The 26,906-nt window shown below is 37.3% G+C and overlaps 1 protein-coding gene across 1 annotated transcript; it reads left to right on the top strand.

Moving 5' to 3' along the window:
- Positions 1 to 209: 209 nt before the first annotated feature.
- Positions 210 to 26,906, top strand: TBC1D12 (TBC1 domain family, member 12; the record flags this gene model as incomplete). Its single annotated transcript, XM_009867084.1, has 13 exons — positions 210 to 333; positions 7,135 to 7,191; positions 13,773 to 13,888; positions 15,824 to 15,906; positions 17,604 to 17,721; positions 18,082 to 18,188; positions 18,861 to 18,941; positions 20,881 to 20,975; positions 21,711 to 21,782; positions 23,716 to 23,844; positions 24,164 to 24,273; positions 26,082 to 26,340; positions 26,531 to 26,906. Coding segments are annotated over 13 exons (1,420 nt in total), but the record flags the coding sequence as incomplete, so codon positions are not given.

A 26,906-nucleotide genomic window follows, 5' to 3' on the forward strand; every position in this document is an offset into this window, starting at 1 on the left:
CTATACTAGTATCAAAGTACCCGTAATGAAAGTTGCTCCGCTTCAGGTTAATTATTTTGAAGTATAAGAGAAAGCTAAGGTACCTACACTAGGCATTTGTTAAGCAGTAAACCTCTCTAGTGGTGAACTTCTTTTTTAAAGAAATTTAAGTGGGTACAAATATCATTTGTCTATATGGTTATAAAAAGAAGACTCTCCTCTGTTTTCAGAAACTTCTTCGCTAAAAGGACGAAGGAGCTCAAACCTGCGGTCCAAAGTGCTCCTGGTTGGAAGTTGTTCGGAAAAGTCCCACCCAGAGAAAACCTTCCAAAAGATTCCAAAATTATTCAGCAGGTAAGTAAGCATCACACATCTCTATGTACAAAACTTCTTAAAATTAATGCATAGGTTTTGCAGTAGTCTGCCATTATCTCCATCTTCGTACTACGCAGCTATAGAGTGTTCTGCAAAGACTGTTTTGGGGCTTTGTCTAGAGAATAATAGTTCCTGAGGAGTGTGAGTTTTATGATTCTTCAGTATGTCTTAGTGCTTACAAAAAAGTGACACATGTTTACAAAGTGTTTTAACCTTTTTAAAAGGTAAAAACACGAGGACTTGTATCAATTTTCCATGAAATTTTGCGTTATTTAAAATGATACACTACATTTTTTTTAATAGTAACGTGATTGTGAAATACTCTAGGCTTCCATTATGAAGTTCAGTACTGACTTCTGGCTGTTTTCTGCAATAAAACCATAGTGATACTCGTATACTTGTCTTTTCTTCAAACTGGATAGTAATCTAGTAAAATTATGTTCTTAGAGCATTCTTGGATGTTCTAGTGTGGTTGCATGTTTTTTGTTTGTTTGTTTGTTTTGTTTTTCAATATAACTCATCTTTCCATATTCCTTCTTTCCTGGAAAACTTACTATCTGAGTACCTTGTGCCAATTCTAAAACATGTGTTCACTTATACCTTGAGTGAGTTTAAAAGTCTTTTTGCTTCAAAATACTACTCTAAATTGAAGTTGTTTTGGAGTTACTGGGAGACTACAGAAAGGTAATTCTGATTTCCTTCCACTGACTGGGAGTTGCACTTCCATATATTCATTCCTGTGGAGTCTGTCTTTAATTTGATGACATAATAATGAAACAGCATAGTCTTTAAAGATGACCAGTTGGTTATGTATCATCAACTTCATGTTAACGTGCAGTCTTGAAGTTGGAAGATTTGTTGACATAAGAAATGTGAATGTTCCTTGTGTTGGTGAAAATGGTAACTTGAATATCGAGAGCTGCTTTCTCTTTTGTCTTTCTTGAATTCCATATGAGCTGATGTGTTTGCCAGGTGCAAATGGCTGTGACATGAAGCAGTTTTCAGTCATCTAGAAAGGGCTTCATGGCAAAGAGGGCCTTTTGGGAGCAGCTAAAGTGAAAAATGAGAGTTTCTTTTCAAAGGACTTGTTATGGGACTGGTCACACAATAAAATGAGATTGTAGCAAGTGATGTTTACTCTGAAGTAAACTGGATGCTTTTGCAACATTTGAAAATACAATTTTTCTTTTTTAAATGGCTTCCTTTTTTGGGTGGGAGAAGGCAAATGTTCTTGGTTTACTTGTAGATGAATGCCAATGGCCTTGTGCTCTGCAAACACTGTGGTAAAAATCCAGATGTTTCTTCTATCCTGAGAAATGGAGAGTGTCCACAGTGCTACCAGTCATCTGCTTCCAGTTTTCTAGTAATGAAACTGTTTGTTCTGGAGACCAAGTCATAATCTGCAGGAATAACCTTATTTTATTGTCCTGTTGTCCCTCAGTGACTGTTTTTCTTTTAAACTGTAGTATTCCCATTTTTATTGCTTCTCCAAAGTGGCAGAAAAGCAAATATATGAAAACAATGTATTGTCTTTAAACGTGATTGAGTTGGTCCTGACACACTAGTCATGTGGTTCATGTTATAATTGTTGCCAGATTAGGGTCACTGTTGGATTTATATAATCTTGAGTAATGTGTCAGTAATAGCTAATATTTTTAGCTTTTAATTTAGCTAAAGCATGCATGATCTTTAGATAAAGCGTTGTGAGCTAAAATACACAGATTGATTGTATGCTCTGCACAGTTACATCTAAAATACGTGAGAATGTGATCCTGAAATTGAGAGGTGACTTTGAAGAAAAAACCAATGGTTTCTTTTCTCAAAAATGTTCAAATATGCTGAACTAGCAGTAAGTTAGAATGAATATAGGCATGCTTCGTTATTGAATATCAGCGGAAAATAGTTATATGTGGTTTTGAATGGCTGATTGACATCCCTGGACTAAACTCCTCACTTTTCTGTTAGCAGAACATAGGAGATGTGTGTAAAGAATATAGGCAAGAGTGCAGTTCTGAGGCCTTTAACAAGTTGATGGAAATATGATTAAAGCTTAATATGCTTTGTTCACAAGTAATTCTGTGAACCTGGCAGAATACTTCATATCCTGCATGGACTGTCCCTACAAACTGACACGGTGACTTTCTAAATTGAAGTCAAGGGATCAAGTGTCATCTGAAAAACAAACAAGAAATTTTTCCCCCGATTTTTTTAGCCGCCTGTGGCCAGAAGAATGGCTACTCACTGTTTACCAGCTTTTGTAAAATGAGCTTCTAGGTGAAAGATAATGCAGGTAGAATAGGCTTACTCTGTAGGCAATCTGCCTGTGGGGAAGTTTACGGTAGTTTATGATTAGCAACAAATCTTGCCGTTTCTGAACAGTGATTGCGTTCTCCGTGGTTCTCCCACACAAAGTTCTGTGACTTTGCTGGTACCAGTGCCCAGCTTTGGGAGGGTGCACATTGCTTAAGGAAACCCTTGCCTGAGGAAACTCGGTAGTGATTCAGCAACCTTCAGATGAAAAATGAAATCTTAAGAAGTTTTATTGCAGGGAAAAAAATAACTTATGACGGGAAAAACTTCGTAATTAGTAGAGGGAGGAAGTATTTTTGGTAATGGTAATCCTCATATCGAAATTTTATGGCAATATTACAAAACATAGAGGACTTTCCTATTAGCAAGTCAAAACAAAAATATTGCTTCACTGTAGATTTATAGTTAAAAGGGTGACAGAGCTCACATGCCCTGTTTCCATCCTGGCTGATGGAAGCCTCCTTTGTCATCTTTGTTCTGCTAAGAATGATACAGTAAGTGAATAATTACATTTGAATGAATGCTTGCGGCTCTGAGTCTATCACCTAAACGTTGCCACATATGCCTCTGCAGAGAAGTCAGGTAGTGATTCTAATACCTTGAATAACTTCCAAGAAAATCTGGAATCTTAATCTGGGATACTGTTTCAGGCATTTTTCAGATGATGACGCTAGCCAGCTTTGCCTTCAGAGACTGTCCAGTGCATATGACTGTAAAGAATTTCTTTGCAAGTTCCTGAGCGTATCTAGAAGGAAAAGCAACCTGCAGGGCTCGCCTGGCCGGGGCGATGGCGGAGTCCCCCCCAGCTGCGCTGCCATCGGCGTGCTCTGGGTGAGATGCTCCTGCTCAAACTGCGTCAGAGGTTGAAAGTTCTTGGCAGCTGCATCTTCCCTGCTCGCAGCTGCTGGCACGCTCTGCTCTCCTTGGATTTAGAGCTGCCCAGGCAGGATGTGATTGAGGCCAACTCTTTTGCTGGACATCTCCCTCCTCTAGGCTTCCTTCCTTCACTGTTTTTTCAAAAGGCAAAATAGCAACTCCTTCGGACTGCAAATGTCAAATGTGTTTGATGGGTTTAGAAAGCATGTCTTTTCTCATGAACTGCAGCTAATAAAACTGGGTATTATAAGAAGTATGTGGTCATTAATGATCAGTGTGGTAAACTTTTTTCAATCTGTACAGAAATCTGATTTAAATTAGACTGCTGAAATATTTTAATACAGAAGCATTTAAAGCAGAAACTGGCTTTGAGCTGGTACATAACATTTTGGTGTGTAGTGACTAAAGTGCAAGTTCTGTTTAAAAATGCAAGCTCAGTTTAATTTTTTTTGTGCTTATGGTTAAAGAAAAGAGGTTTTTAATTTATGATCAGAATGATTCTGAACATCAAGTTGTGAAGTTCAGCACTTGCTTTTTATTAAGGCAATCTTGAAAACTTTGTTATGCTGCTTTAAACAAATTAATAAAAATTTTCCTAATATGCCTGAATTAAAGTAAACTCAAAATAGGGAAATACACATTGGAAGATAAAAGTAAAACATACACCAGATTTACTTTATCAATAGTTTTATCAAAGTACTGTTAGTGACAGCATTAAATAAGAGAAAAATGAAAGCTGCCTTTCTGTTTAAATTTGACACACTGTGAAAAGCTTGCAGTGATTTAGAAATAATTGCTTATTCAGAAGTGAAGCCATCTTTTCCAAAGACTGTTACCTTGCTTACAAAATGGGAGGTATTAATTTTAGACAGTTGAATACTAGTGTTGATTTTTGATGACTGGGTCACTATCCTACAAGTAACCTCTGAAAATATTAATTTGGGGTGGTTCTGAAATCATAAAAGAAAACTACTCAAGAGCTAAAAACCAGTGTCTTCACTTGCATATTTTTCTGATGTTGTTATCTCCAGTGTGAAATCTAATGGAGAAATCGCATTCACTGAATCGGCAGAATTCCCATGGTCTCTTAGGGATGAGGGTTGTCAGAGGTTTCTTTTCAGAGGAACAGATACATTTTGAATTGGTTTTCCTACCACTCAGCCCTTCTAATCTGCAATATTAACTCTTCCCTCTGATCTTTGTTGTTTCAGTTTAATAATACAATGAAGCTCCTAATGCTTAAAAAGTGTATATGGCATGTTTGTCAACAAGTCTCAGGAGTTGAATATCTGAAAGTAGATAAATAAAGTGCTAGATGTTTTTCATAGGAATAGTTCTTAAGCAGATAGTTATCTAGATAGAGATCATGTTGGCTCGTCTTACATTACTTCTGGAGAGAAGAGAAAGGCAAAGCTTCTGCCTGTTTAGCAGATAGAGGTAGAAATATGTCAGTTACAAATGTTGGTTACTGTCCTGAAACCAGGACAGACAATAAATAGGATTATTGGGTATTGCAAGGAACGTGTAACAACAGAATAATTTGTCTGCTAGCAGCAGTGAGAAGGCTGTGATTGTTTCCTCCGTAGACACTGCAGTGGTCAGATTCTCAAGAAGCGTCCATCATCTTTCCAGAGCCACAGATGTACTCAATAAAATGCTGTACTAGAGGTAAAACAAAGACATTCCCCAGCGTTCTTGACTTTATCAATGATTATGTTGTCGGTAGAATGGTAATGAAGGTGGTAGGATCTCAGCGAGACAAATGCCTGCTTTTTAGCTCCTAGTACCACTGGTTACCCAGCTGCTGTGGTAAGGAGAACTTCTCATGATGTCAGTCCTAAGTTGGTGGGACAAATGCGTCTTTAGGGGAACGCTCTACAGCAAACGTGGCATTAGTATTTTGAAAGTAGCGCAGAAGTATCGACTCCCCTGATGCTAATTCTTCTGAATGGTCTTTTTTTTCCCCCCAAAAATTGAGGTCAACTATAATAAGTATTGAAGCAAAGTTTCTTTTCCTAAAGCTGGAAAAAGAAAGCAAAAGTATTCTATGTATTTTTATTTCTGTCCTTGTCAGTTTCTTACTGAGGAAACAAAAAATAAAAATGGTGTAACTTCTTTTGCTATTAATTTGGTGAGACCCTATTTTTTGGGGGTTTTTTTGATCTTCTGGATCTTCCTTTTGGGTGCCTCCCCCTCTTTTGGGTCTCTGAATTCTTTATCAAAGGATGACAGGTAAAAAATATATTTTATTTTTTTTCTTCTGAAGTGAGCTTTTGTAGGTAAAGCAGACTTATGCTGGTGAACTTGCTGCAATAGCAAATCCATCATCTAGACAGGCTGTATTAAATTCAAAAAGGATAGGATTTAGCAGAAAGATTCAGGTGGTAAAGATGCTGTCCTTTATTTTTATTTTTTTTTAAAGTGTGGTGTTTCTTTAACATAAACCTTCTCCTTCTGAGGCTGACACTTCAGTACTAGAAAGGAAAAATAGTATGGCAAGGGAGAAGGAAGCCTTTAAATTTTTTTTATTTTTTTTTTTTTTAGCCTGTATGGTACAAGAACTCTGCAGATAGGTTCAGAAATAACGTTGAAGGCATGATAAAAAGCTCATTTTCCTTCTTCCGGTGCTGTAATGTAATGCTCATTAAAAACAATAGCTGTCCCTTTCCCCTTCCCTGACTTGAAGCTTGGCTTTTCCATTAGAAAACTAGCTTTCAGTTTGGAGTAGAAACCTGCAGAGCCGTGGTCGTACGGGGTCTGCTATGTTGGCCATTGCTTTTCCCCAATTGCCTTGCCTGCAGTGTGCTGTGAGGTGTTTCAAATTGCTCCTTAGAATGTTACTTTTAATTTAAGCAACTGTTTCTCAAATGTGTATTTTTTCTCATCAGCTCACCAGTGAGGTTGAGGTATAGTTCACTTTTGAGGTTTCAGTTTAGAAATACTAATTATAATATGTCAGGAGGGATGGCAGGGGACCTAAAAGCCCGCTCTAAGTTACTATGTTTTCTACCCTCTCATGTAAATAGAAAAACCCAAACTCTGTCAAAAATCTATTTAAAAGTTACCCTAGGTTTTTTTTTTGTTTTTTTTTTTGCAAAGTTCTTATTGAAGTCCAGTTACGTTTCTCTTCCATTTCTCCACAGTTGCAAGTACTGTTCTCGATTATTCGTTTCAAGCTTTAAAGCTGCTTTTTAACAGTGTATCTTCCAAGGGCGTGTTTAAATAAGTGTAACTTTTATGGGTGATTGTGGACTAAGGAGAGACAGTGGAATGCCTTTTGTCAGGAGCTGACAAGTGCAATGGAAGATCGCCCTTTGGACAAAGGTGGTGATTGTAGAAAATACAGAACTTCAATTAAAACAGAAGAATAGTCCAATAGGTAACTATACCCATCTTACACAGGTTGAAGGTCTTGTTATGTGGTTTTTGTACGTTTTGAGGACTGGAGAAGGAAGAACAGACACATCTGTGTTTCTTCAGACAGAATATAAGTACTCTACATGTGAATTTAAACTTTGGCTTGCATGTTGCTATATTTTAATGGTCTTGTCCTTCATATATTCACTAAGGCTTTGCTTCTGTTTTTCTCATTAGGATGACAGTTCTGGCAGTCTTGCGTCAATATCTGCTCTCAGTCTATTAAACACAGGGGTATGAAATTTAATATATACTTTTTTAGTTGTATTCAATGCCATGCATGGAACTATGTAGCACTCATTAAAATAGAAGAAACATCACATTTTCACGGTAGCATGAATATCTTATGGCACTAACCATCAACTCATTAGATACCATTAGTAAAAAATAAACTTCACACGTGAATCTCACTAACAACTTGAAATGATAGAGTATTATTGTTTATATTGCATGTTCTTGAATAGCAAGAAATAGGTAATGTTAGAGCTTGACAGTAATTTGCTTTCTGTGTTTGCTGCGCCTCCTTGCTTAATGGTAAGAGTTGTTGAAAGACTTAATTTGTCATATTTTTTAACATCTTGTATTAGCCTTGTAAATTGGTATTCTAGAATCTTTTTTTTCCCCTCTAAGTCACAGAGACTATTAACAGTGTCACTTCAGAGCTCCAGATGCTTTTTATCACTTTTTCCAATATGAAATTGAAAACCTAGAAAAGTGCAGCTACTGAAACTTGTTGTATGTTATGTCTTCTATTTGCTGTGGCTGGTATCCTTCTGAACTTGGCCCAATGCACATGTCGATTGCTTTGAAAACTTTTTATGCAACCCTACACTATATGTTAAGCAGGAAGAGTACACGTTGTTATTTAGTCCTGTGGGTCTGTTACTGTGGCTTTGTGAAATAGAGCAGTAATGTATCTGCTAGTTGATACATGATGCTGTGGGTTGTGTTGCATGGCCCAGCCACTTCAGCTCTTCTTTATTGGACCCAAAGCCCATGGCTTCATGCTCTTCTGTAAGCAACAAAGGATGACACTTGATGCAACTTGTTAAATATCCAACCGAGGGAAAAGAAACAAGTAAACAGTTGAAGATAGATCGCATTACTTTGGAAGATTGACCTAGAAACTCTTCAGTATCTGGTTTTTCTCTTTTACTATGTGAAGATTATTATTTTCCCTACTTCTGTATAAATCCTTCTTGTATTGCCTGCAAGTCAGGAAAGAATGTGCTGTTGTGTCTGTCCTGATAGCGTGTGGCGTTCTTAGTTTTGGGAAAACATCTAGTTTATGACTCAGAATTTTTCAGTAACATCTGATATTGCTGGAAGCACTTCTTGGTTTATCACCTTGTAACCAGTGCTAGCTCAGCAATTTTAACATTAAACCTGGGACACACACACACAAGATGACATATAATCATTTAGATATTTTTAGAGGCCCATCTGATCCACTGAGTCACACGTGTGCTTAGATGGTAGGGAGGTTTAAAACCAGTTGCAGAATACATGGCAATCCCCATTGTTTCCTCAACAGATATCATGATTAATTGAATAAAGCCTGCTTCAGTATGAGGCTTAGAGTTTTGGAGGAGTAAAGCTTGTTAAAAGAAACTGTGATACACAGGGTGCATCCTTTGTTTAATTGGAGTATTTGCCTTGACATCTACTTTAAATAGAGGCAGTCCTTAAGATGAGCAACGCCATATCAACTTTCACTGTCAGGTTGCTTTCTTCTCTAGCATACCTAAAACATAATTGTGGTGCTTAATCTGTGTAATTTGTGCATTCAGGACTGTGAGGACTTTCACAGTCTTTGTAATTCAAGACTTTCATGACTCGTTTCCAGGAGTTCAGCTTTTGTTGTTGGATCCTAGAAAGATCAAAACTTAATCCGAGCAAGATGAATATTGAATTTCATGGTCAATATTTATTCTTTTAAAGCTCTATAATTTGGCCACTGTAGATGCAAGCTTGTATTCTAAAATTGAACCATCATGTGTGCACTTAGTTAAATATTTTACCCCACAAGCATACCCTACCAAAGTTCAACTAACGCTTTTGGAATGCTGTGATGCAGCTGGCCTTGCTTTCTGTAAGGGAGTTTGTTTAGATGCTGGAAGAAGCAGCTGTGGGTGATTCTGCATATGTTATGCAGTGCAATCCAGTAGTGTTCTGATATATCTAAAATAGCTCTGGTCTAGCTGTCCTATATGGTCCTTCTGAGGAAGGATGAAAGAAACTTCAGTTTAGTGTATTTTCCATGTAAATATCAAAAAAAATGCAGGCAGTAGAGACCTGCAGGTTCACTGTTTGGGGCTTTTTGTTGTTGTTGTTTAAAACACTAGGGGTGTTCTTTCATTGTGTTTTCTGTTTGTTTGTTTATTTTTCTAAAGAAGATACAGTTTGGGATATCTTTATCTTCTTTAGTGCAAAGGCAGTTCCCCGCCCCATTTATCTGTTACCTGTCTTTACGTTAATAGGTTTATCTGTATTTCTGTAGGAATAAACACTGAAAATACAAGTCCCTCCACATATTGAAGTGCTCTTAAATATTATCACAGTGTATTTTGGGAAAAAATATGCTTTTAGCCTGTTAATAGGTTAGTTATTGGCAGTAGATGAGAGTATGCAGTTCCAGCCTTAATCAGGACATTATCTGTTTTTACCTTCTGTTAAAGCTAATATTTGTTTTACTTTATTTGGGAACTGTGAAATGTTTAATAACTTTCAATAAATACCAGATATGCTGCAATAAATAATTTTTTAACAACTTTCTCTAAGCTACTGAAACCATACATCTGACACTTCCAAAATTATTTTTGTATATAAACAGGTCTTACAAAGTCTTGAGTCATAGCTGTCAACTGTTCTACCCTCTGGCATAGGATTTGCATGTTAAGAATTTGACAATGCATTTGACTTGTATTTTTACCTTGTTATGGAAGAGTATTAGGTCACATCTTTTTGAAATGAAGTTCTATGTCAGTTCAAGCTTTTTATCCTGTGCCAAGAATTTTAGATTCTGCATCAAATGCATGGTTAAGGTTATTGGGTTCTATACATCTAGTCATACAAAATATTCCAGAAAAGAATTGATATTTTAGTTGCACAAACTAGAGACTTCCATACATGTCTGATGGTTCTGGGATATAATCTTCAAAGAAGTCTCCTAAAGCACAGACTTCTTGAGGAAGAGCCATATTCCATTGAGAAGTTCTGATACACTTGGAATGTATTTCGTCTTAGGGAATGTGCAGCCATGACAGTTTGAGTCACAAGCTATTTTGGTCTCTGTTTTGACTCTTTCTAGTAACACTTACAGTTTTGCACTCTTTTCACGTGTTCTTTTCTTGCAAAAAAACAACTCTTCACAAAGTGAACTTGATTTCAGAAACACAGTTGGGCAATGAATTCTGCCTCCTGTGAAAAATCCTTGTTGAAGCTAGATTTTTATTTATTTTTAAAAATTTATTTTCCCCTCTCTCTCTCGATTTGGAAGTAGAGTATCAGTTCTTAGCATGTACAATAGCCAGAAGCACTAGCACCATTCAGATGGGTTACTTGCAATAGAAAGGTGACAGTGACTTCACGTCTAATGTCCACCTCACAGTGCTTTTTTTGACTTGCATACAAATTAGTTATGTAGGGATGTGGAAAAGGTTGGTAGTGTTCGAGATTCCTAATCTGTGATCACTAAATGAGCTTGATTTTGCGGCTTCTGTTATGAAGTACTGGAAAATGTGAAAGTAGATCAGAACTACCAAGAATATGAGGGATGGCATTGCTACTGTACTGCACCCTGATGCTGACCTCTGGGTGCTATCACAGGGTACATTCCAAACTGAAGAATGTGCTGGGCTATCCTGAGGTACAAAGCCTGGCAGGAGTGCCTACAATATATCGCTGGCTTTAGGTGGACTTAAATAATTTTCGGTGTGCACTCACATATATTCATTCACCTAGTGAATGTTGCTTTTCTGACTATTTCCTTGTGCTCGTGTGAATCACAACAGAACTCTACCAAACTTGTGTGTTCAGTTGTTCAAGATACTTGTTTGCATGTGCCAAATCATGCTGGATGTGTGTTACTTTCAATCAAAAATGGTCTTGGGAATGACCCTTCATGATTCTCTGATAACTTTCTGTGGAGGTGGGGTTAACATGACATTATTGAGATTATACTTTTCATATCATTTATGTATTATGCCCAGTGTGGAAGAAAAAAATTCTCTTAAAGGTCACTAAAGTGGGTAGGGCGAGGAGGCTGTTGAACAGAAAGTTTTAAGCCACTTTAATGTTGGGCAGTTTGTGCCTTCTCTGGAAATCCAAGGCTGCATTGATATGTTTGTAAGAGATCTTTTCCCATTTAACTTCATGGAATTCAACTGTGTACTGATCTTTTCAGCTACAAAATAGCTCTAAAATTGTCAACTCTGTTTCTCTAGTGCTGTCAGTGAACACTGAATGTGTAAAGCCTTCTTTTCTATGGGAGAGCTAATCACAGAATTTTAGAATCATAGAATGTTCAGGGTTAGAAGTGACCTCTAGAGATCATCTAGTCCAACGCCCCTGCCAGGTTCCCCTAGGGCAGCCACCCAGGAACATGTCCAGGCGGGGTTTGAAAGTCTCCACAGAAGGAGACTCCACAACCTCCCTGGGCAGCCTGTGCCAGGGCTCCGTCACCCTCACAGTAAAGAAGTTTCTCCTCATGTCGAGGTGGAACTTCCTATGTACTAACTTAAACCCATTATTTCTTGTTCTATTACTGGGCAACACTGAGAAGAAATTGTCTCCTTCCTCTTGACACCCACCCCTCAGATATTTCTATACGTTAATAAGATCCCCTCTCAGCCGTCTCCTTTCAAAGCTAAACAGCCCCGGTTCTCTCAGTCTCTCTTCACAGGAGAGATGTTCAAGTCCCTTAATCACCCTCGTAGCTCTCCATTGGACTCTCTCCAGTAGGTCCCTGTCTCTCTTGAATTGGGGAGCCCAAAACTGGACACAGGATTCCAGGTCTCACCAGGGCAAAGTAGAGGGGGAGGAGAACCTTCCTAGACCTGCTGGACACACTTTTCTTAATGCACACCCTGGATCCCATTGACCCTCTTGGCCACATTGGTGTCCCATGGACAACTTACTGTCTGCTAGAACTCCAAGGTCTTTCTCCACGGGGCTGCTTTCCAGCAGGACGACCACTCATCTGTCCTGGTGCCTGGCCATTATTCCTCCCCAGAGGCAGGACTCTACACTTGTCCTTATTCAACTTCATGAAGTTTCCCTTGGCCCGGCTCTCCAGCCTGTCGAGTTCTTGTTGGATGGCAGCACAGCCTACTGGTGTGTCAGCCACCCCTCCCAGTTTTGTAACATCAGCAAACTTGCTGAGGGTAGGCTCTATCCCCCTGTCCAGGTCGTTGATGAAGATCTTGAACAAAACTGGACCCAGCACTAATCCCTGGGGAACACCACTGGCCACAGCGTGTACAAGAAGTTGTACATTGACTATGAGATTCATTTGTGAGCAGCTCCGAGAGAAGACTTAGGTTAGAATGGGGAGATCCATGACCTAAATAGTAATTGATCGATTTTTTTACTTTTAGTGACTTAAACATAAGATATTTTGATTAATTTGAGACTGAATTTACTTACACAATTATTAAAGCAGCAGATGTACAAGAACAAACTGTCTTTAGAGGAAAAAAGCTTATACAAGCTGAAGCTCGCTTGGCTGTGCTTAAGACTAGAGCTGTATGATCTGCGAAATTACATTACTTGAGTACTTTGAATTTGTTCTCTTAGAAAGATAATTTTTCAGCTCTTGGTATTCTGCGTTTGAATTCCAGCATGTGGAAGACTTGCAGAGACATTAGTATTTAGCCTTCCTGCCTAACAAGAGTGTGAAACCCACAAGCTAACTTGGTTTGCAAATAAGTTGAAAGTCTTCTCACGGATAACCTTAAGATTTGCTGAATCATAGCAATGAGTTTCCTGGTAACATGGCAGTAAATTTTTATTTACAGGGACTAAAACAGAGGGAATGTGAGCTTTGAGGTTTTCATGTGACTCTGTCTAGCCTTTTGTCTAAAGACTTTCTGGTATATCTGTTTTGTTGTGTTGCTCTTGTGAAAAAAGGAATGGGATTCTTTATTCCTCAGGATATTCTGTGTATTAAAGACTGTTAAATATTTCCTTCTAAGTAGATTGCATGTTTTAACCTCTGAGATACAAATTATGTGAAACAGACTTGTAATGGTAAATACTGTTACGTTGTCACTGAGCATAGTGTAAGTAGTTCTGGATGATTTAGGTTTGATGGTCTTGCTAAAGGCTTCACAAATGTGAGGAGTACAGGATCTTAGGGGGAGTTAGAATCAGGAGGAGAGCAATGGGAAGACACATGTTCTTGGTTAGTGGTTTTTGGAGATGGTGTGGTCATGTTTTTTTTCTTTTTTTGGGTCAACTTTACATATTACTTAAATATACTTGTGCACTAATTAGTTTAGGAAGATTATGCAGATTTCCTGACTAACTGATCCGTTGATGCTCAGTAGCAATTCTGAACTAGAATAGATCAAAGATTAAATTGGTACAAGAAAGTGCTTTTTCATTCATCTTTACCTAGCAGTCCAGGAAAGCTGCAGTCTCACTATAAACACTTTCAACTTGTAATGTTAGCTTGTTGTTGTCTTAAATTATTTAACGCTATATATTTTGATATATTAAATAAGTATTAAACAATATTAGTAAGTGTGTTATGCTTACTAATTAGAAGTGAGGCTGAAAGTTGAGATTTAATTTTTATCAATAATATTGTTTAGGAATATGAAGCACGGACAGGAAGAATGTATAAACCTCCACCCGCATCAGCAAGACGTAAAAATATTGAATTTGAACCACTTTCAACTACTGCTTTGATTCTGGAGGACCGACCAGCGTAAGTGTGATTCTGCTGTGGAACTGATGATTGAATTTCTTAGATATGCTTCTGATGAGCTAAACTTCTTCATGAATCTTGCCCAAAAGTATCATTGGATTATTCTGTCTCAGATAATAGCCTAACAAGTACCTGCAGAAGAACCTTTAAGCGTATTATACTCTGTATGAGGAATTCATTCTTGCTGTAGTGGGGCCACCAATCTGTTATCTACTGTATATCACAACTGCCTGTGACAGTGTTGTGGGCAGCCTTCATCAGGAAAATTCCTCAAGACTGTTACGAGCTTCTTCACTGCCATCTCAGTGTGCACTCCCTTCTTCCCCCATTGTGGAAACTTAATTTTGTAGTAGACAAGTTGGGGAGACCTGGACTTGACTTACCAGAAGAGTTTTTTTAAAATGCAAAAAAAGTAGTACTGTTAGGTAGGTAACAGCTTGAGTGAGATACAAGAAATACCTTTCTGACACAAATGCTGAATATTCATTTTGTATCTGGCAACTGCAGTTAAATACTTTGTTGGTACCAAGATGATAGTGTTCACTGAAACTGTTCCTTGCCCCTGTTCCAGTTATGTTTTTGTGGATCCTTAAAACTACAGCTGAAGGCAAGGAAACAGCAGATGAAGATACCACAAAAACTGCATTATGTACAAATAATAGCAATGAAAAATGGGCAATAAATTGGTCAGTATTTCCAGCTGTGCGGTTTTCAGTGTTTTGAAGGAAAGAGGAGGGAGGACCTGCTGACTAGGAACACAAGCTGGAGGAAAGCAGATGGAACAAAAGCTTTCAAATTGCACCTTAAGAAAGCTTGTGATGGCATTGTTAAATGTTTGCTCTAGCCAGTTCCAGTTAGGAAATGGAAAATGGAACATAGAGTGTTTCCATCAATATTCTTCCATCAATATTCTCTCTAGTGGTGTTATAAGCTCATTCAGTGCTAAAACAGAAATACTCTGAAAGGAGATACAGATTGCTATGATTATTTTTACTGTATGGTAGAGAGCAAGATACACGATAAGTAGTTTGCTGATGCTTTTCTGTACTTTCAGAATACTTTCAGAATTCACAAACTAGCGTGTCTTTTTACAAATAGCACTTCTGCTTATTTCAAGTTGAAGTGCCATGGCAAGTGTTTAATATCTTGCTACGTTATCATCCTTGAAAATACATTCTGCTCTCACTTTCATTGGAAATATTAACAGTCATCTTTTCTGCTTGTATAGGAGGAGATGGAAAACTTTTTTTTTCTCCTCTTATTGAAATAACAAAACTGTCTTCTGTTTATTTTCTGTCAAAGTAGACCAGAGATTAGGTAAAAGACTGAGACAAAACATTGTGTTCTGATTTGTTTTGGAATGAGTCTGCTTGGTCAAAAGGAAGTATGTTTGGCAATTAGGGAGTCACTGTGCAGCCAAAAAACAAACTGTATTTTAAGCTGGTGAACTTGTAGTGCTGCAGCAAGCTGCCTTAGTTTTAGCTCTGACATTGATAGGGATCTAGTCGTTCTTTGTTTGGTAAACTTGTCTTCTTTTGTGGGAGTAAAAACCTTTACCTTTTATTGAAAATATGTTACCCTAGATTTTAGATAAACAAATGGAGTATTCATATGCAAGTATATTTTTAATGATTAAAATATGCACTTGCAGAAATGCATTGGAACAACTAACTATAAGAAATATCAGTAATTCCCTGTTGTCACTTCATGCAAACTTAATCTGAGCATCATTCTAGACATTCCGTAGATCTAAAACCCCTGCTTTGAGGGAAGCTATAGGAAAACTAATAAGCAGAAGCATCTCCTGCTGCCTCTGAAGCATTGATAGTGTGACGACCTCAAAGCTCTCCTTAAGAGAAGCCAAATTAAAACCTAGTTTGAAATGGTTCGGACTGTCATTTGTGTATATTGAATTCAGGAACAACTTGTTTTCAGAAATCTTCCTGCCAAATCAGTGGAGGAGGCTTTACGTCACCGGCAAGAATATGATGAGATGGTGGCAGAGGCAAAAAAACGAGGTATGTAAACTGCCAATAATCACTGTAATTCTTTTTAACTGTGCAGCAAAAATAATTTTCTGGCTTCTAGGCTACTAAGTACAGTAAAGAACAACCTTTTTTTTTAATATCTTGTTTGATACTACAGGAGGGTTGGACCTTTAAAGATCCCTACCAACCCAAGACTTTCTGTGATTCTATTCTATGATTCTGTCTAGGTTATTCTCTGGTACCTATGTGCATGCAGTTTAAAACTGAACTCAAATTATCAAATTCTTATTGCACCACGGTGAACATAAGTAGGTTCGGAAGTCAGTTTAACATTTTTTAAAATTTTTAAGTAGAAATTTTAAACCACTTTGTGTAACGTGATCAGCTAGAAGCTTTCTCAGTAGTTGGACTCTTTTTTTTTTTTTTTTTTTTTCAAGCTGTGTTGCCACAGTTGCCACAGAGAGCCTAAGTAACAAAGCTGACTGCTTATATATCTGGGTTTTTTCATAAATTTGAGATCAATTTCAATGTGAAGACAAAACTTTTTTTTTCCCCCCACCACCTGTACCTGTGTGAACCTTCCTATTCCCACCAGATCTGCTTTTTAAATTAAACGTATCTGTAGCTGCTGGTACTGTGTCAGTCTATGAATAGTTGTTGAAAGGACTGCTGTAGTCTCGTGCCTAGTATTCAGGGAATAAGCTATTTTAAGAATCTGTTCTGCATGCTTTACTTGGGCTGTTGTCAGAGATACAAGCTTCTGAACTGATTGAGCCTCTCTGGATCTGTGGCAGCTTATTCTGAAAGATGTAATAAGGAATCCAAGGCATTTGATTTCAATTTATTTCAATCTTCTCTTGTGGTGTGCGTTTTGTAAAGTGTGGTCTGTGTTCTCTAACTGTGTCTTTGGAGGCTCAGCCATGTGTAGTGTTTTAGTATGTGTGCCCTTAGTGTTCATTAAACTAACGACCACTACACACACAAAGCCTCAGTAAAAAACTTAATGAAGCTGCTCAGCCCTATCAACTTGCCAGGATGGCAACTCTGTTGATGGGTCTAATGCAGCCATGAATAGAAAATGTCTTGCAATTTCACAGTGCTTCTTAGTGATGTCAGGATAGCACTGCTCTGTCTTTCTTTTAGCCTTTTTAACAACAAGGATCTACAAATGATCTTTTTTTAAACAGAAGGCAGAATACTGTTCTCTTGTACAGAGTTGTGGCTTCGTCTCGGAACTTTAGGACCTTTTTCAAGAAACGAGAATACACAATCCTTCTAGGTGGAAGTTTCAGTAAAATTTGAATAATTTTAAAGTGGATGTAGAATTGCACTTAATAAATAATAAAATTCCCTATAATTGTTGCTGATTAGTTTAAGTAATAAGTAAGGTTTAAGTAGAATGTGGTGCAAAATTCATTACAGGAAAGACAGCACTGATGATGTGCTTGCTTTTTTAGTCATTCTGTGTAGTGCTGAAAAGCATGCTACTAGTTTTCTAGCCAGATTTTTGCTAAGTCATTGTGTATTTGAATAACTTAGCTTAAATTAAAAAATTTCCTGAGAAATACACCTACAATCAACAGAAATATAGTACCAGCTAGCTCATGTGCAACTGTAATTTAGCCTTGATCTTTTTCAGACATCTACATAATTAGATAATAGCTGAATAATTTACCTAATAAGTTATATACACTAATACACAATTATTAATGTGTTATGTCTAACAGAAATTAAAGAAGCACATAAAAGGAAAAAAATAATGAGAGAACGTTTCAAGCAAGAAGAGAATATAGCCAGTGCTATGGTGATTTGGGTTAATGAAATACTGCCCAACTGGGAAGGCATGTAAGTAAAGTTCTGCTGTGTAAATGAGGCAAGGCTGCCTTGTTTCTCCTCTGGAAGCAGAGGACTCACATACCTTATTTTCCTTTCCCCTTCTGTTTAGTCCAGAAATCAGATTTTGTTGCCGTGATATAGTGAGAGGTTATTACAGAGCAACATGAAATGTGTTTTGGGAAGTGTAATATTATGTTGTTTGTTTGTTTTGTTTTGTTTTTTTAAATGGGACTTTAGCATAAGCAGAGATCCTTGGATATTGATTTGGGAAACAGTGTGCTATTTTGCTTGTAAGTTGCCCAATGATTTTAGAAAAGATGTGCAAAATTACTTTTGTTTGTTTGTTTGTTGTTTTGTCCCCGCTCCTAGGCGTGCTACCCGAAGAGTTCGAGAGCTGTGGTGGCAGGGATTACCCCCAAGTGTTCGTGGGAAGGTTTGGAGCCTAGCTGTGGGAAACGAACTAAATATCACTCCTGGTATGCCTTAAAAGATCATGCTTTAATGCAAAATTATGTTCATTATTTCCAAAGAAAAATTTAAACTTTTGCTAAAAAATATAAATTAGGATATATTTGCTTTCTGAAGAACTGGGTTTTCCAACCTTAGGAACCAGTGTTTTTTTACAGTTAGACATCATAGACTGGTAAATCATGGAAACAATGTCCAAAGCCTGCTTGCAAAATTGTTTTTTGTCTGTTAAGGGTTAAGGTGGCACTCCCACCTAAAACAATCAATATGTTTAAAATTGAGAATTTTTAGCTTTGCTTTCATCAGGGAGTGTAAACAGGAATTACTTTATTTCATAACTAATGATTTTGATGAACTAGAAGTGTTCTAACCTACTTGCAAAAGTAAAAATTTGAATTATTTAAGGCATGATTTCCCTCTTGTAATTAGCATGTTCACCATAGAAGAAAGCATAATACAATGCACACTATAAAACTGTGGATGGTGGTACTCCAGTGGCTAGTGGTAACCATCTTATAGATTCTTCCCTCACCCTCAGTGACTAAAGTGAAACCCAGAAACAAAACCAAAGCCAAAAATACTTAGTGTGCTTTTATTTTGGATAGGTGTTTTTCTTACTTATCTCTTTTTTTTTTTTTTTTTTTTTTTTTTGTTCTTGGTTTTATTTTGCTTTCTTGCAGAACTTTATGAAATCTTCTTGTCAAGAGCTAAGGAACGATGGAAAAGCTTCAGTGAGACAACCTCTGAGAATGACGTGGAAGGTGAGAGTTCCTAAATACTAGGCAGCCTCCTGTTCCCTTTTACAAATCCAGGGAGTCTCACAAGTTCAGCTGCAATTGCAGCATGAGTAATACTTATTAAAAGTACTGTGAGTAGTTCTCTACTTAAATGTTTGCTTTCTTATAACAAGGCAGTGAGTGAGAGCCTTAGCAGTATTTACTATATCAATAAAAGATGAGTTAAAATATTGCACGTGCTAGTTCACTTTCAAATGTATGTGTTCTCCTCTGAGTTCCTGAAATACCAGGACTATGCTCTCTTGAAGATTTTAGTTGAAGTAGAAAAAGAAATGGAAAAATAAATTGCGGTATTTGCTATTGCTTAGCTCTGCTTAGGTGGTTCTTATGTTGGTATCCCTCCCACAATTTCTGGAAAGAAAAAAAGTTATTCTCTATTTTTTGATTGTGGAGCTGAGAGGTGAAGAATGCGTAACATGACACGGTTTGGATTCCTCTTGGGTTTCCTTGGCTGCCCAGCTGGGCTTTCCTCCCAAATCTGTTTTGTGGGGATGTTAGCACACTTGTACGTATAACAGAGTTTTATCACTAGCATATTGCTTTCTCCTGTGAGTATTCTTTCTGTTAAAAATAGTGTCAATTATGTTTTAATGGTGCGTATATCCTTGTTATAAATGTTAACTCCTTATGTTGTTAAAAGTTAGTGTCTTATATGATACTATCAGGACCATCTTCTATGAAAAAAAGTATTTTTTTTTGAGTTCGTTCCCCCTTCTCAGGAAAGAAGAATAGCATTGTAATGCAAGAACTACTTTTTTGTTGGCACTTGCTGTTGCCAGTCTTGACTAGCTGGCTACTTTGACTGTAAATTATTCAGGTCTTCATTAGGCTTCTTTCTGTGACTCACCTGAAGTTTGTCTTGATACAAATTGTTTATAGAAAATTCCCTGTGTACATGACTAACTACGCTTATCCTTCAAAAACACATTTGCGATGTCCCTTTGTTTGCGGGCTGTTGGTTTGTTCTTTTGACGCGAGGTTGTGGGCTAGGTGTGGGGGAAAGCTTAAGTAATTTGTTTATTTTGGAAAGGTACTAGATCTGGATGGGAATGAAAAGGGGAAAAAAGGTTCATTTTGATTGTGTCAGATGTTGTGGGAAATGTAGTAATGGAGGGAAAGTTAGAGTAATAAGATTTTCATCTCTAGCTGAAAAGCAAGCCTACCCACTGTGCTTAGTACTGTTCTTTGGTAGCAAAGTCTGGAAGATCAATTATTTTAGCCTCATTTAACATATTTGGGTACTTCTGAGGGTTTTTCCTGTTTGAGTATCTTTAACACTTTGGCAGATAAAGATTGAAGCATGAAAAGTATCTTTTTGTGTCTTGAAGACAAGATACTCATCAAAAGATGCATTCAGATCTCTTCAAGACTCCAATCATCTCTGCATTTGGAGTTCAGAGAACTGAATTTCTGATATACATCCAGGGTTTCTTTTGCTCTACATTGTAGAATATCTTCCTTGGGCTTTCTTATCACTCTAGACGAATAGTGACCCAAATGAAATGATCCCAAATTATCCAATATAATGCCTGTTCCTTTTGAAAGATAAAGGAGGGATTAAGCAGCAGGACTGGGTTGGGTAAAGTTCGAACTCTAGTGACAGCAGTGCCTGGATAGAGCATTGTACAGAAGGAAATAGTAATGTGTTGGTTTTAAATCTGAATGGTGTAAAGGTGTATGACTTGAAAAAGAATGAGCAGACAGGTAGTAATGACTGTTTCCCTCGCTTCTTGGAGCTGGGCTTGTACCAGGTATCAGCTCTTGATGTGCAGCACTGTAGAAGTGCACTCCAAGCATTAGAACTAGGTAACATTTTTTTCCTTAGATCGTAACTGCCTATGGCAGTTTTATTCCAAAGTCTGTAGAATTTATCAGTTTTAATAAGTGTTGGTTTTGCTTGCAGATGCAGGTGCATCTGTTGCTGATCGTGAGGCCAGTCTGGAACTAATTAAGTTGGATATATCACGCACATTTCCATCCCTGTATATATTCCAGAAGGTGAGATTCTTTGACTCTGGAATAGTTAAGAAAAGAAACGTAGCTGGCCAAATATGGAGTGGGTTTTAGAACTTTTTTATATAAAACAACAAAGGTAAAATTAGTTCTTTTCTACATACGACAGTGAATAGTTTGGGGGGGTGGTTTTTGTAGTTTTTGGTTTTTTGGTGGTTTTTTTAAATGAGAATAAAGTAGGGACATTTAATGATGGACTACAAGGCTTTCCTTCTGGAAAAATGACATGTAGGTTTCTATTAATGTTTATGAAATTACATGCAAAAATGGGAATATTCTCACTGCCTCTACATAAACCTAAAATATGTGTACTAAGATTTATGTTTTTTATGTAAATCTAATATAGGCATACACATGTATATAAAATAACATATTATTATAGTACAGTAACTTGTGTTACTAAGAATTTAAACTTGCGCTGTCTCTGAAAAGGAAAAAACTAATGCTGATGTCTACAAGATATATTAATTTTCCATTATGTATTGACTTCCACTGAATTATTTCATAGGATTGTTGGTCTCTTACTTTTTCTTTAATATCTCAAAAAGTATACATGGTAATGCTTAGAGTAAAAAACTGATATTCTAGATGCAAACAAAGCAATAATTCACTGGCTCACTTGCATCTTAAAATACTGGCTTATTACTTTCCTATATTTATAAAGTGATTTTGAAAAAAACTTTGTCTTTCTTTTCCCCCTCCTCCCTCTCCTTCTATTAGGGTGGTCCTTATCATGATCTCCTGCATAGTGTTTTAGGAGCATATACATGTTACAGACCAGATGTGGGATATGTAAGTATTTGCTGTAAAATGTTTATAACATGACAAATAAGCTTAAGATGTCATGTATTAGAGTGTATTAAACAAGTAGGTTATCTAAACTTCATGCTGGTAGCACTCGAAATAAATAATTCACCTTTGGCACTTAGTCATTTCATAGTGGTTACAATGATGAATTCTTAGAGATAATTGAAGAGCTGAAAATGTACTGAATGTCAAGGATGAGTATATTATTGGGCTTGCGTGGAAAATCTTAAACAGATGCGTTCGCAAGGCATTATAGTTCGGACAGATCCAGAGTTCTACAGGAAAAAAGGCAAAAAAAAACCAAAAACAAAAAAGCTGAGAGACTTCCAGTGAGCACTTGGCCTGTTCTGTCCTAGTGTTGCTCTGGCTGCTGTTGTTTCTGTAGTGATAATCTCTGCTTCACTACTGCATCCCCTAAAATCCAGAAACTCCTTATTGTTGTCATCTTCTCAAAAATTAATCACTTCATCTGAGTTCAGTGAATATTGGATTGTTTGCAGCAAACATGTCTGTGTTTTCTTTTTTGAAAGAAAACCAAAACAAAATGTAAAAAACTGCCCAAAAATGCAAACAAACCAACTAAACTGAACATCTGTCTGAATGGTGTTTGGTTACAGAAGCAGTTAAATAACACACATGTGCATTTTTCTTATTTTTCTATCTTCCTGGGGACAGCTAGGAACACCTTTCACAGGCACTGATGACTTCTGGGCCAAAAAGAACTTTCAGAGTTTTAAGGCTGATCCATGCACCAAAGCATTATTTAGCACAGGGTGTGTTTTCCTCTCCAAACCAGACATGCTTGGGACTCGGCATCAATATCTAGTTGGCTTTTTGTGTTCTAATGTTTTTAGCTCTGAATTCTATCATCTGACCTCGTTTTTGGAGACCTTCCCATACTCTCTGTGAGATTACAAATTCTGCAGGTTCTGAGACTGTTTGTTCCCAGGGTGGAGTTTTAAAAGGCAAATAAGTAATTTTTCTTGGATAGGTCTTCACTTTTTCATTAGGAGCACAGCTAGCCTGAATATTTCTGATTGTAAATGTATTTTCAAAATTTAATTTAAATTCAATGTTATTTAGCAGTAAATTTAATGTAATCTTATTTCCACAGTCATCTATCCCACAAAAATGGAAAGATGCTGGACTTCTTTTGATGCGTAGCAATACCCTTTTCCCCTGGTTGGTTAAAATACTGAGTGCATTTTTTCAAATGAGGAGCAGGCAGCATCAATGCCTAGAAACAGCGAAATAATCATCATTGCATTTGAAATTAGTTTTTAGTATAAAATGAGTATTCTTATCCTCAGTTAACAAATACAAGAGTAATTCTCTTCACTTTTATTGCAGGCTAAAGTGTTTCTGAGAGAGTAATCATGGAAAAATGTAAACTTGCCTTGTAGCTAACCATTTAAAAGTAATTTTACATATGTGAGCAAATACTGTTTGGCAAGTGCAAAGATACGTATTGACTGTTCCAAAACAGAATTTTGTCTCAGTTCCAACATATCTGTCTGGGTCTAAACTGTCCCATATGTGAGATTTTTCTCCATGTCTGCTTTTCCCATAGCTTAACAATGAACTTAAGGCCAAGTTTTGTCTCTTATAAGCTCTGCATCCAGCCTGTGTGGTTTTAACTTTCTTGCATTGCAAGTCTCGAGCACTTGAGATCACGAGACCTCCCAGAACTTCCATCAAGCACCTAAAATCAGCATCTGAAGAAACACTCTTGTTTCTTCCTGAAATCAAATTGACTGCATGCATTAAAAAATACTGGTCTGTGTTTGATTCTGTTCATCTGCAAATGTTATGCAGTGGTATTTGATGTATTGCAGACTGTAAATATTTGTATTTCTGAAGATATAAGATGTACTCAACCTACTCACCTGTATTTGCCTAATGCTTTTCCCACTTGAAGGTACAAGGGATGTCTTTCATTGCTGCTGTGCTCATTCTCAATCTGGAAGAGGCAGATGCTTTCATTGCCTTCGCTAACCTTCTAAACAAGCCATGCCAGCTGGCCTTTTTCCGTGTGGATCACAGCATGGTATGCAGAGTTTTCTGGTTTTGAACCTTAACATTCTTTTGACTCAGAGCATAGTTGATTTATTGATGAATTCCTTTTGTCCTATTGAATAATGGAGATCTTTTAACCTGTGGTTACAAATGTGAGAATACCAGATGCTAGTCCATAGAACACATTCTACTGTTTTGATGTTTCCTCTAGATACGCTTAATCATTGTACTTACCCTAAGAAGTCACATTCTGCTGTGTTGATCTCCTCAATTCTTGGTGGAGTTGGTGTTATTTTACAACTAAACACTCTTTTGATGACTACTTATGAGGTGCTTTACTATCTCTACAGATGCTGAAATACTTTGCAGCCTTTGAAGTATTCTTTGAAGAAAATCTTCCCAAATTGTTTCTTCATTTCAAATCATACAGTCTTACTCCAGACATATATTTGATAGACTGGTGAGTTCAGAGAACATAGCAAACCTAGCCTTAGAACTGTTGGAATGCTTCCCTTTTGCTATATTTTTTTCAGCAGTAGAAGTACAGCATTAAAAAAAAAAAGGCATTCAGTAGGTGTTTGTGTACCTCAGCTTTCTAGGTCTTGTGAAATCTCAGTGAACTGTTCTGTGCAACCATAGATCCTCTGGCAGGATTCAAACTTTCTGAACTGGGATTAGGAGTGACATCTGTTCAGATAGAAAATGAGGCACACAGGTGTCCCTTGTGTCTCATTTTCTTGTTGCTCCAGGTAAGAGTCAGCTATGTGTGATGTAAGTAGGGGAGAGGACAGGGAGAAGACAACTACATCATAGTTGTCTTACGACTGCTTGTAAGTGACCTGATAAAATAAGCCTGAAGAAAGCTACTGAAGAAAATAGGAACATAGGAATATAGACTTTAAAGCAGAAAGAGGATGAAATTTAGTGCCCGGTTTGGGAAGGGCTAAACTTGGAAATACAGTGAATGTTTTGAAGTAATGAATGTTCTAAAGCAGAGGGTACTGCACTACATTATGTGCCTATAATGGAAGACAGTAATGCAAGCATCCTTGAAGTGTGTGTAGTGCTGCCAAATACAGAATGCCTATTCCTAAGTGTGTGTGTGGATAAGGATGTCCTTCATATAAGATTACTACATGGGTTAGAAGTTTATCTAATAGAGTAAATGGATTTGGGTAGAATTAAATAATTTCAAAACATCACCTTGTCCGAGTATGTGGGGATGAAGAAGTTGGGCTGTAAGGTGAGCTTATCAGTCAGCAGTCTTGGCAGGAGCAGGTTATACAGTAGCAGCGCCAAGTCAGGAGTGTGCTGCAGTTCTGAGAGTTCAGGCACATCGAGAGAGGCATATGTGCTGTGGAAATAGTGCTGCTGTACAGAATACTAGAATATTCTGCATCCGGTTACCTGTGAGTAATGAAGATTGTTATTTTTGAACATACTCCAAAGATGGCCTTGATATAGAGTGAGCTTCTCTTGAGAAGGGAGAGTAGAAGAGGTTCTGGCAGTCTGTGTGGTAAGGAGCGTTCTGAGATTCCTGAGCACTTCCCAGTAGGAATAATGGGGAAGCAGAGAACATGATGCTTTGTACCAAAGGAACCCCAACAAGTTTATGGAAGGGGTTCTGCAGTATAGTACCCACAGCAGACTGAGCTCTCTGCTCATGTATGATGAATGATTTTTAAAAATAAACTTTGCAGTAAGAAATGCAATTGGACAATTCCCAGTAAGAATAAAACAGCAAATGTTAGATTTTTGGTGATTTTTAATGTAAATAGAAATTCAAAATGTGTCAGAGAAATGTAGTTATTGAATTTTCATTAGTACATTAGTGGGATGTAGCCTTCTATTAAGAAGATTTAGATTTAGTTTAGAAAACAAATGATGAACAGCGCTGTTAACTCTTCTCATTATTTAAGCCACGCAGTTCAAGTTACGTAGTTATGATCTGTGTTGTCAAAGTTGTTATTTGTATGTTATGTCCTGGTTTTGAGTGTAAAGATGTTTGTAACTTCTCTAGCCAGAGCTCTCTAAATGAGGTGGCTTTTGAATGGAGGTTTTCCTGTAGCATAATGGTTTTCAGAGTAGGAGTTCTGACTTGAAAGACTGGAGATTTGTGGATCTTTTGAAACACAGAAAAATAAGAACATATTTAATAACTTGTCATCTGCTCACTCAAAGGAGATTGTATTTTCGTTTTCATCTTTCCAAAATAGGTTAAAGTTAACTGTTTGAGGCTTTTCTTTGTTTTCTTTTTTGCAATTTTAGGATTTTTACACTCTACAGCAAGTCGCTACCACTTGATCTGGCCTGTCGTGTCTGGGACGTTTTCTGTAGAGATGGAGAAGAATTTTTGTTTAGGACAGGATTAGGTATCCTTCGGTTATATGAAGATATTCTCCTACAGATGGACTTTATTCATATAGCACAGTTTCTAACGAAACTTCCAGAAGACATTACATCAGAAAAGCTTTTTAGTTGTATTGCAGCTATTCAGATGCACAATAGTAACAAGAAATGGGCACAGGTGAGTTTCTTGGATGTAACATGTCAGCACGTGAGTATATGGGACACTTCTCTTAATGGTTACTCCATGCTGTGTGTCTGACCTCTGAGCAGTGGGCACTTGCTTTCCATACTAACATTGTGGTGGTTAATATTGGTATTTTTTGTAAGACTGTGGGTTTTTATATTCATGAAATAATTTACTTTTCCAGGTGTTTGCCTCACTGATGAAGGACAACAAAGAAGGGGACAAGAACCATAGCCCAGCACTGAAAAGCTAATTGTCGTAATGTTGAGGTCAACTGAAAATGTGGAAAACCACTAGATGACAAAGGAATTTTCACAGCACTTCTATGTGGAAAAGCACTATAGAAAATGTGAAAATGAGATGGGAAAATGACACAGCTCTCAGTGGAGTAATGAACTGACAAAATCTTCACCCTTTTGCCAGTATTAGCTTTTGTCATGGGAAGATTTGTTTTCACACAGGATACTAAAACCTCTGAAACTGAGAAGTGCGGCAGTTCATATTTAATACTTTAGAAGAGTCAGCTCAATGCAATAAACATTTGTAATAACTTCTGTTGG

The sequence above is a fragment of the Apaloderma vittatum genome, unplaced genomic scaffold, assembly GCF_000703405.1.
Source record: "Apaloderma vittatum isolate BGI_N311 unplaced genomic scaffold, ASM70340v1 scaffold12793, whole genome shotgun sequence".
Classification (NCBI taxonomy): domain Eukaryota; kingdom Metazoa; phylum Chordata; class Aves; order Trogoniformes; family Trogonidae; genus Apaloderma; species Apaloderma vittatum.